The sequence below is a fragment of the Aspergillus chevalieri genome, chromosome 1, assembly GCF_016861735.1.
Source record: "Aspergillus chevalieri M1 DNA, chromosome 1, nearly complete sequence".
Taxonomy (NCBI): domain Eukaryota; kingdom Fungi; phylum Ascomycota; class Eurotiomycetes; order Eurotiales; family Aspergillaceae; genus Aspergillus; species Aspergillus chevalieri.
In genome coordinates this window covers 334737-345965 of record NC_057362.1, presented here as the reverse complement: position 1 = coordinate 345965, position 11229 = coordinate 334737, and the positions used below count along the sequence as shown (strand labels likewise).

Below are 11229 nucleotides of genomic sequence, written 5' to 3'. Positions count from 1 at the left end.
ATCGAGACAAACAGCTGCTTAGCGAGGCCACACACAACCATATATAAGGCTTCTTTGTGTAAATAGACTCTTCTTCCTTTTCTTTTCTTCTTCAGATTCGATATTCTCGTCGATGGCTACAATAGTCTAGATAGGAATTCAGTTCATTATTATCTACTATTCCGAGCTCGTGACAGGCTTGGGGAGAGTGGGAATTTTATACATTACTTTCTTCACTAGCAGAATAATCGGGATGTTTCCACTCGTTTCTACGCAGTTTGTATCAATAGATTAAATTGCGACTTTCCTTCCAAGTTTTTGAGTCAACAGAGGCTCGCATCTTTTTGTTTTTGTTAAGGGCTAAGCCCGTAGTGCTAATGACTAGCTATCACACAAAAGATTTCGTTGAAGAACAGGAGAACGGATGTCCGATCGGACAGCTTTATATACAAATGTACGCCGTGCGGGGTAGGTAGTCTGGTAACCCCTCCGATCATCTCTCCGAATAACATATCATTTATTCTACAGGCGCAGCCTGTGACAACACCCCCCTCCTAAGAATCATCCCCATCCCTCACAGGGCTCTGGCTTCCGTGGCGTTGCTCCCATTCATCCAGTGCGGCGGTATTCTCCATGTTGTGCGCAGCAGTCCATTCAGGATGTAGATAACCGGTCCATTTCACTAGGTATTGTCGCTGAAATCCCCGTCCACGGCGGATCTGTCGGTAGTCCAGTATACGCTCCACCTGGTATTCTTCCTCGCCGTCAACAAGCACAGCTGGGGGCTGATAGTCGTCATTGCGCTGACTGGGAAAGGGGTTGTTTGCTGCTGGCCGGAGGAGGTCAACATGGAAGACAGGGTGGATACCCTCTGGTGTGTTCAGTCGGTAGGCATACGGGCTAATCTGTGCTAGGATGGTATATTTGGCCTGGCGCACATCAAGCTTCTTGCTGGGACGGCTTGTTCGGATATTATGCAGGGCGAGCCAAACTTTATCACCAGGCTTGTAGTGTGGTGCAAGGTTTCGGTAACGGTTGGCATATTGTTCCTGTCGTTCCTGGGCTGCAGCTAACTCACTTTGAGCGACCTCCAATGCATTCTTGAGTTTGTCAGCTATTCGTGCACCTGCAGACCCACTGGATGATTGTTGGAGTTCTTCAGTGACTGGTTCAACTAGTTGAAGTGTCTCCAAGTGGAACCCATGGTCAAGGAAAAAGGGGCTGAACCCAGTAGAAGCTGCAGTCTGGTTGGCAATTGCAAGCTGCGCCATAGGTAGGATTTCTGACCAGTTGTCCTGTGCAAAGTTGCAAAAGTTACGGAGATAGCTCTCAACAACTGCATTCATGCGCTCTGTTTGCCCATCAGTTTGGGGGTGGTAGGCAGTGGATAGGCGTCGATTGATCTTGAGGAGGCTACACATGCGTTCCCAGAGTTCACCCACAAACTGTGAGCCGCGATCAGAGGTGATAGCAGCTGGGGAGGCCATGGTATGCCACAACATGCTGCAGGAACTTTGGTACAATATAGTCACTTCCTGTCCTTGCACAAGGGATTAGGATAGTCCCTTTTGTGAGGCGGTCTACTATCACCAGGATAGCACTGTAACCATTTGACTCTGGCAGTCCTTCTATAAAATCCATGGAGAGTTCACGCCATTTGCGATCTGGGATAGGTAAGGGTTTCAGCAGTCCTTGTCGTCGATCTCGCCATATGTTGGTAGCTCCACATTGGTCACAATTCTTGACAAAACGTTTCACATCTGCACTCATATTGGGCCAGAAAAGTTGTCGAGCAAGTAGACTATATAGTGCAGTGCTACCTGGATGCCCAGACAGTGGGGAGTCATGGGCTTCTTGCATTAATCTTGTTCGTAAAGGTTCATTATTGGGAACCCATCGTCGTTTGCGAAAGAGGATCCGACCATCAGAGTCTAATTCACATTCGCCAATTGAGACCCGGATTCCCAATTCAGGAGGGAAATGAGGTAATCCTGCACGGATGGCATCACAAAGTATGGGCATAGTGGTATCCTCAGCTTCTGCATGGCTCCATTGCTGTTCAAGATCTGAGGTGGTGTTTTCATTTTCTGTAGTTCCATTACTAGTATGGATTGGTAGGATTTGAATGGACTTGTCGACCTGTACAGCTGACACACAGCATATGGTGCATTCACTGGTCTCAACAAATGCATTAGGGTCCAAGAGGCGCTTCTCTCGCATCTGCAGTCGTTCATCACCTGGGTCATTGGGCATGTCTTGATCTCGGCGAGATAGGGCGTCAGGAGTAAGGGCAAGTTTCCCAGGTCGGTACTGGAGGTAGAAGTCATAGCGGCTCAATATATCTGCCCAGCGCATCTGTCGTTCATTAAGGCGTCGCAGCTTCATAAAATAGCGGAGATTCTTATGATCAGTGATGATGATGAACTTGGGTGTGCTAATGAGCTCTGATTCCCATTCCTTCAAACAATTGATGATTGCTAGCAACTCCTTGTCATGGATCTCATAGTTGCATTCTGCAGGTGAGTTCTTTTTTGAGAAGAAGGCACATGGGCGCAGTACCCCATTGTCATCATATTGGGACAATACACCACCAGTAGCCCAGCCAGAGGAGTCAGCCTCTACCACTGTAGCGCGGTCTGGATCAAATTGCGTTAAGATAGGTGCAGTGGTAAACATCTCCTTGAGCTGGTTGAAAGCCTTGTCAGCGTCTGAATTCCATGTGAATTTTGCTTCCTTCTTGGTGAGTGAAGTGAGTGGTGCTGTGATATTTGCAAAGTTTCGTATGAACCGTCGATAAAAATTGGCGAACCCTAGGAAGGAACGCACCCCCTGTACACTGGTTGGGGCTGCCCAATCCTTGATAGCTGATAATTTGGCAGGGTCCATGCGGATGCCTTTGCCTGCCTCAATAATAAAGCCCAGGTACTTGGTGGATTGTACTTCAAATTCGCACTTGTCAATATCAAGCTGAAGACCAGCATCCTTGAGCCGTTGCAGGACTTTGGAGACTTTTTCACAGTGGTCCTGAAGGGATCCAGAGGAGAAAACTAGGATGTCATCTAGGTATGCAGACACAAATTCATCAAGGAATTCCTGTAGAGTCCAGTTCACATAGCGTTGGAAGGTGCTTGGTGCATTGGCGAGGCCGAAAGGTGTGACTAGCCATTCAAAGAGGCCAAAACGTGTGCGGAATGCAGTTAACCATTCATATCCCTTCGCAATGCGGATCTTATGGAAGGCGGCAATAACATCCAGCTTGGTAAACCATCTAGCTTTTCCAATACGCTCCAAAGTCTCATTAATCAGGGGTAGTGGATATCGGTCCTTCTTGGAGATTGCATTAAGGGCACGATAGTCACAACAAAATCGCAAGCCACCCCCAGGTTTCTTGACAAATAGGACTGGTGCAGCTGCAGGGGAATCACTAACACGTATGAACTGCTTGTCCAAGAGTTCCCGCAGGGTTTTCCGCAGTACAAGGAGCTCTCCCCGGGACATGTTGTATAGTGGACCCCAGGGGGGTTCAGGTGTGCTTCCCTTCTCATCCTTCCCTACTAACTCAATTTTGTGATCCACCTGTGGTCCACGGTGTGGGGGCAAGGTGTCCGCCTTCTTCCGTTCAAACACTTCTAACCAGGCATGATACTGCTTGGGTAGCTTTTCTCTAGGGTCAGAGTGATGTTTAACCTCTAGGGCCTTCTCAATATCCCGCATGCTGGCAGTAAATATCTGTACACTATGGTTTTTCTTGCGGCGATCCATCCAGACCCTGAATGATTGAGCGCTGACCTGATGGATCTCCATGTCTGGTTCATGCTGCAGCGAGGGGACGTGATCACCATTGGCCAGACGTAGAGCAGGTACACCCAGGGGGCTGTGTGCAATAATGGACACTCCTTGGTGGTAAAGCCAAGGTAGGCCAAGAATGAGGTCTTCACCATCAATGCGGGGAACAATGTATGCATACATTTCCTGTTGTTTATTCCCACCAACGTCCATAGAAAAATAGGCGACTTCTGTGATTAGACCATCTCGTGGACCATCAAATCCTCGCATGCTCCGGGGGAGATGGATATGCGCTGTAATCGGTGACGTGAGGCGTAGCGTTCAGATATGATACCATATGTTGTACAACCAGAATCTGCTAATGTTTTGCAATTGCTCTTTCCATTGACTAAGGAGCTAACTAGCAGTGGGGGACCATTGAAGTGAACGTTTTGATTGAAGGTACGCCAATATCTCTGTAACCGATCTAGCTCTGACTCCTGTGGGCGACTTTGCACAGGAGTTAGGCTTTTCCCGAAGGTACATCAGGCACTGGTGTGGCTTGAGTGTCATCCAGGACAGCATCTGTGACATCCTCTGCAGTGAATTCAGCAACCCTAGGTGTAGGACGTTGTGCAGGGAGAAATGGGCACTGGCTAATCTGATGACCAGCAGAGCCGCATCGGAAACAGCATCCCTCCTGCTTCCGGCGCTCAATCTCTTTGCCACTGACCCATCGAGCCCGCTTGCGTTGGGGGTTTCGGGCACGAGAAATGGTGGGCTCCCAGTCCATGGGGTCTCCTTGGGTAGAAGTAGCTGTGGGGGAGGTTGCTGGAGGAGGAAACATGGGTGTAGTTGTCCGTCGATTAGGGGGACGTCGGTGTTCTGCAGAGCGCTGTTGGTATTTCTGATGCCTATCATAGATACCCTGGAGTTGAACACAGTATTCGCTAAATGTTTTGCAGGTAGGCGCGTTAACAAGCCGATTGAATATATCATCATTGAGGGTGTTTTCCAACCAAAAAATCTTCATATTGTCGGGCTGGTTCTGTTGGCCAGCCTCCATCAGATAACGGTCAAAGGTTGCAAGCAGTTCATTGATGGTTTTGTTGCCTTGTTTCAATGTGCTGAGGTTGTACATAGCCTTCCTCTGGAGCTCCTTATCCATATAGTTGAAATCAAGATGTTCGAAGAGTTTGGTCACTGTATCGTCGTTTACCATAGTGGGCGAATCAGCGTTGGCAATCATCCATGGAAGAATATGGCTAGCTGCATTGCCAGACAATCGTCCATAGGCATACCAGAGGCATTCGTAAGGACCTCCCAGGGCCTTCCTGTCAACATGGAGCTTCGCTTTCAGGAGATGCTTGAAGTTCTGATAGGAAGCAATATCTCCCTTAAACACCTCAGGATCCGGTAGGATTTGTCGGGGGCGCTGGTGCACACTATTGCTATCATTGCTTTGGCTCATAGTGCTTGGGGTCTCCTGTGAGTCTGTAGTTTCCGGTTCAGCGCTCAGTGCGGATTCTTCGTGATCGCTAATGGTAGGGGCTTCATATGTGGGCATGAGTTCTAGCCAGTTGCTGTTGTATATAGTAGAGCAATAGTTCTTGTCGTCGTGGTTATCGTCGTGGTTATCGTCGTGGTTATCGTCGTGGTTATCGTCGTGGTTATCGTCGTGGTTATCGTCGTGGTTCTCGTCGTGCGTGATTATACTATTCTCGGTCGATCCCACTATCGCACGATTGAGCCGCCGATAGGAAAGGAAAGGAACGAAATCTAATGTTAAGGGCTAAGCCCGTAGTGCTAATGACTAGCTATCACACAAAAGATTTCGTTGAAGAACAGGAGAACGGATGTCCGATCGGACAGCTTTATATACAAATGTACGCCGTGCGGGGTAGGTAGTCTGGTAACCCCTCCGATCATCTCTCCGAATAACATATCATTTATTCTACAGGCGCAGCCTGTGACAGTTTTTACCCATCACACCACTTAGCACTATCTTACATTACACCTAGTGGCCGTTTTAGCTGCACCTAATCTTACGGCTAGCGTCTTGGCTGTAGCACCCAGAAACAAAAAGAACAGTGTTTTGTGGTGAAACTGCTTTTGCTGGTCCTTGTATTCTGGAACAACTCCACCAGGACATCCGACAAGGAAAGTGACGTGTTTGCTGGCTGGCTGGCTGGCATTCCATTCTCGGAATTGTTCCATTGATTGTTTGAGTTTATGGATGCATAGAGAAAATTCAGCTCCTTTGTTCTTGCTAATGAAGTCAGCATGACATTTGTACTCTCAGGCTGTATTATTGTCTCATTAGCACCATACTTCGTCCCGTTTCCGTTAGCTTGGCGAGAATCAGGTTGGCGTGTAGTTCTCTGATATATCTCTCCAGAAAGGAGGTCTGCAAGTTCGTCTATGATGGGCACGTAAGAAATTTTTTCCATTTGGTCAAGATCATTCGTTGAGGGATTCCATGTTCATCCACTGCGACATGCCAACAGGCTCCATTTCTTTCAAGACCTGGAGATGTGGTATCCGAATATCCTGCTGGCCATTGATGTAGGTAACGATGGCTTGATGAGATGCGTTTTGCACTTTACAATTCAAAGAATCACCGCATCCAACACTGTGCCATTCAAATTCCTTCTCTGTGCGGTCACCCTGTTCCGCCATATGAGGAAATGTCGCTATGAAGATGGATGTAGGGTCGAATTCTTGCATCTCGGGTGTCTCAGCGGAATTGCCTTTGTTGATGCATAAGCTATATGTGCTATTTGCAGAGTCCTTCTCAAACGGGAGGGTTGTATCCGTGTAACTAATGTCGGCTTGTCATGCCAGGTACCCAAAGTGAAGGCCACACGAGCCAGATCTTTCCGATTATTAGCACCAAATGTACTGATATCGAGAATTGCAGACTGCACATTCTGCGTAATAGTGCTGTGTGTCGCTCTGCCTGATGTATACGCATCTTCCTATCATTAAGCGCCTCGAAAATTGGCCGCCCTTCGTCTTTGATACTTTCACCGCGAGCCATCAGGTTTCCCATTTCCTGTCGTTTCTCTCTCTGTGATCAGAGAGTCAGCTAATGCTCTTGTTTATTATGCCCGCACAGTGCTCACAATTCTCTCATTGTACCAGTAAACGTCGAGTTCTACAGGCTCCTCAATATATCGTCGTCGACATGCTCACATTTCAGTGCGGTCCCAAAAAATTCCAGTGTCTACAACGAGTTGATCGGAGGTTTGATTGGCATAATATTCCCCTGGATGGCTGTATTGAACAGGATACGTTGAACTTCCGGTTTGCTAGTCTGGTACATTAATTCGGGGCGATTGCCCCACTCGAGCAAGGTAGCAAACTCAAACTTCTGGAAGTCAACACGAGGAACTCTCATGAGCGTGGTGTTCGAAGAGCATGTCATGTGAACGTTCAATGTCGCAGGAGTAATAACAGTCGCCACGCGCAGAAGCCATACGATGCAAGCAAAGTAACATGCTGAACGGGTAATGTCGCCTTAGAACATATTCGAGCACCATGAATCCATTCTTCAGAGCAGAGAAAAGATCGTCAATCATACCGATGATTCTTGTGCGACCTTTGATTGCTTTCCACGCGATGTGATCAAAGACGGGTCGACACAGCGATTCCAAGAAGGGATTTGACGAGCAATGCGAATAGAGTGCCAATTGAGACGTTGAACTGCTGGTCTGAGATACTATAGAGGGAAGCTATCGATGACCGAGGGTCACTGTCAAAGACCGGTTTACCGTTGAGGCTGTGCTAGAAAAAATGGCGCACTTATTGCAGAAGAGCTGCCAATGGGCGCGGAACATCGTAAGTTGAGTGGGAACCAAGCCATGTTGCGTTGTTGAAAATAGAACGACGAAGGGGAGAATCACTACCCAGCAAGAGGGGAAGATAACCGATCTTATGGCGTACGTCTTGAGGGAATAGAGGCGTTTTTGGGGTTGGTATCCAAACAAGGCTGAAGTACATGATAAGCGACAGCCAAAGAGACCACGGACGGTGACTTGGCTGCATGGAACAAATGATACAAGGATCGAGGGACAGCTAATCGGGTCAAATTAAGACGACGGAAAAAGGCAAAGGGAAAGAGGGAGGGAGATCAAAACAACTAGACATGAACTTCATATACTTCATGTACTTCATATACTTCATATACTTCATAGTACAAATGAATGGTACACACCTTCTTTCCGAGGGAGAAAGGATATGCTAGTCGATGTTGGTCGATACACCGAGTCTTCGTTATTTCTTTGATGTCCGGGTCCTTGAACAACCTCGTTAAACACGACCTCAATGATTCCAAATAGACCGGCGGCAAAGATGCACCGTGCTTTTTCCTACCGTTGCGAATTTAAGGGGAAGCTTATCCGATGGTTTCCTTATGTAGCACATTGCATAGGATCAGCTGGAAAAGGAAATGTTCGTGATTATGGGCATTCCTTCTAAATATCGAACTTGCGGGGTATCATAGTAGTTGACCGAGGCATCCGTCAACTTTCGCTATTACAAATTTGAAAAAAAGAAAAAAAAAATCATACCAAACACAACATTTTCTTCCACCAAAGCACAAATGCAGCCCGCCCTATCTCCAACTCATCCTTATCCTCATCATCTATAGGCTCCGGCAACGACTTCCGAACCACAATCGGCCTGCGCAAGTGGTAAAATGTCTCCCGACAGAACGGACAGCTCCCATCTTTTGTACACAGCCATTTATCTATGCATTGTTTGTGGATGAGGTGGTTGCAGGGGAGACGTCGAAATATCGAGTCGTGGGTCATGTCGTCGAAGCAGAGAGGGCAGGTTTCGGGGAATTGGCCGTCTAATTAGTTAGCTATCAAGTGTGGATCTTGGTATATATGGAGAACTAACTATCTTCTGGATAGTCCAGGCCCAGGAAGCAGGGCATCCGGGCTTGTTCGACATCTCGGGCATGTAATGGTCCCTTTTCGGTTTTTGAGGGGACATAAACATCGGGATCGGACATGGTATAGATTGTGGAGACAACTGATGAAAAAGGATGCATATAGAGGCCAGTAAGGTGATGTCAATATATAAATATGACAATAAAACCAAAATAATGGTTGAATCGAATGACGTCTGAAGTTGAAGTTATCGGGGTTTCATAGACTGTTTCGACCGGGCACTTGAAACCTTCTATCTACATCGACAGCATCGGGTTTCAATGGCCTTTTTATCAATCCCTCGAATGAGTCTTTAAAATTCTCCTGCCGGGCTTCCGAATATCGCGCGTCCGTTCGTTGAGGTGGCTCGTATGGTATGCATGGCGGCGATCCCTCGGCCAACTTTCGGCGAACTGGCTCTCGGTGGCCAGACCTGTCATTTACAAATCGACTGTGACTCAAGTATGCCGGAGAATAAACTGAGGGATTAAGAGCCAACAAGAATGCATGTGAAATTTCTGTACGTGTAAGCGGCACGTCAACCAGTTCGCCGAGTCTGGACAGAGTATACTCCGGAGTACAAGTACTTTGGTGGCTGTCAAATTAAGCTCCCGGGCGATTATCTGAATATTGCTATTTATTGCCCCATCACTTCCGGGTAACCTTCCGATTCCGATTTGGAGATAGCAGTGGTCTGTGCGATTGAGCAGTAAGGGATTGATCTGAAAATGGCGATTTGAGACTGCTAGATTACACCCCAAATTCCCTGGCGGGATCAACCCCTCCTAACCCATAAGGTCTGCGAATTGCAATATTGAGTCAACCCAGCCAAGCCAAAATCAACCCATTCCGCTATACTTACGCCTGCCAAACGGAGCAGTCGGCCCCAATTCAAAATGAGTGTTCAACCATACAGTCCCAGCTTCAGCTTCCAATTGATTCGCCATAGCAGTTGCTTTGTCAGCATCTTTAGTCCAACAGAAGGACCCAGTTCCGTATCCGTCGACGCTGTCGGACTCGGACCACTTTAGGAGAGGGAGGATGGGAGCGAAGTGTTCTTCTGTCACGACTCACAGTCGTCTGGTGGGTTGTTGACAATGACGGGGCCGAAGAAGAAGCCGGGAGATTCGGTTGGTCCACCGGTTAGGGCGAGTGTTTGTTTTTTTTTTTGGGGGGGGGGTCGCAAAAGCCATCTGGGTCTCAGTTAATGCCGTCTCCCATTTAGAGTGGTTCCACGAAAAGAGACGAATTCGTCTCTGAAGGTGTCGTAGATATCTTCGTGGACGTAGGGACGCTTTATCGCCATGCATCGCTGTCTTGAACATAAGAATGTGCAAATGGCAACCTATACCCATACGTCAAATCGTTTTATCTGTTCAATGCGGGGCCGATACTAACCTTGGGAACAATAGCATCGATATCCACGTCGCTGCAAATAATCACCGGCTCGTTCCCACCCAGCTCCAGAGTAACTCGTTTAAGCGTCTTTGCACAACTAGCCATGACCTTCTTCCCCGTGTTGATCGACCAAGTGGAACTGATTTTATCAATTTGGGGACGCTCCGACATCATCGGACCAAGGGTATCATCGCCACTCAAATGCCTGCACCACCCCCGGAGGGAAGGAATCCGTCCCAATTCGGCCAGCTTCAAACCGGTGCATGGCGTGTACGGAGGCGGCTTGAGGATGACTACATTACCAGTGTACACTGCAGCGATTATCCTGCTCGTCGCAAGAGGGACCGGATAATTCCAAGGTGCAATGGCGCCGACAACGCCTAGAAGTACATAGCGTTGAATAGCTTTTCTTTGGGAATTATCCTCATTAATTTCTCGCCGGAATATCGACTTCGATCATGTTTCTGACAAGATCTTTTGTCCGTTGGATTTCCGTCTTAGCCTGGCTCAGCGGCTTCCCTTGTTCGAGGGATAGTAGCTCAGCAAGCGCATCCTTGTTAATCTCCAGGTCGCAGAGAAATGGGCGTATCCTGCATTTCCGTTCATCAACAGTAGTGAAGGCGCGTCGTGCGGCATCGACTGCTGTATCTAGGTCATGCTTGCTGGACAAGGGGACACGTGGATTCGGTTGGTCGTTGCTAGGAGTAACGGCATTATGGATCTGCCCTGTCTCGTGTTGTCAACTGCCTTGTGTTGTCGATTATCGATGGTGTTATGGAATTCCTAGTCGAAAAGCGCAATGCAATATTCATATTGCATTACATTATATTGAAATAAATCAGCTTCACACTGACAGTATTCTGGTTCCAGGTGTGAAAGGCCATTGTGAACTGAGCTGGTTTATATCCTTCTGAGCGTTGCTTTTGTGTAACACTTTGATTCTCCTGTTAACAAATAGGGCTGTCAGCATTGTATATGTGTTATATCCGGCTTAACTCCGACAGTGCCTTACCGAACCATGCTGCCAATCGAGAATCAGGTCTCAGGAGACGGTTGTCGGAGGAGACGTAGTTATCTCCGATTTGTATTAATGGGCCCGTCATTATTTATGACAATCTGCGGCAGCCTATATAAACACACTAAAACCATC

General features: G+C 47.7%; 4 protein-coding genes across 4 annotated transcripts; all 4 read right to left on the bottom strand.

The window, feature by feature from the left end:
• Positions 1 to 4267: 4267 nt before the first annotated feature.
• On the bottom strand, positions 4268 to 5311 carry ACHE_10122S (C2HC-type zinc finger protein; the record flags this gene model as incomplete). Its single annotated transcript, XM_043275765.1, has 2 exons — positions 4268 to 4694; positions 4764 to 5311. 2 exons carry the CDS (start codon positions 5309 to 5311, stop codon positions 4268 to 4270), a joined length of 975 nt encoding a protein of 324 aa, XP_043131242.1.
• Positions 5312 to 6204: 893 nt separating this feature from the next.
• ACHE_10121S (uncharacterized protein) lies at positions 6205 to 6471 on the bottom strand (the record flags this gene model as incomplete). Its single annotated transcript, XM_043275754.1, has 1 exon — positions 6205 to 6471. One exon carries the CDS (start codon positions 6469 to 6471, stop codon positions 6205 to 6207), a length of 267 nt encoding a protein of 88 aa, XP_043131241.1.
• Positions 6472 to 8204: 1733 nt separating this feature from the next.
• On the bottom strand, positions 8205 to 8803 carry ACHE_10120S (uncharacterized protein; the record flags this gene model as incomplete). The annotated part of the gene is made up of 3 exons (XM_043275743.1): positions 8205 to 8219; positions 8316 to 8599; positions 8650 to 8803. The coding sequence occupies 3 exons, from the start codon at positions 8801 to 8803 to the stop codon at positions 8205 to 8207; spliced, it is 453 nt and encodes a 150-aa protein (XP_043131240.1).
• Positions 8804 to 10506: 1703 nt separating this feature from the next.
• On the bottom strand, positions 10507 to 10963 carry ACHE_10119S (uncharacterized protein; the record flags this gene model as incomplete). The annotated part of the gene is made up of 2 exons (XM_043275731.1): positions 10507 to 10805; positions 10930 to 10963. 2 exons carry the CDS (start codon positions 10961 to 10963, stop codon positions 10507 to 10509), a joined length of 333 nt encoding a protein of 110 aa, XP_043131239.1.
• Between the last annotated feature and the right edge of the window lie 266 nt (positions 10964 to 11229).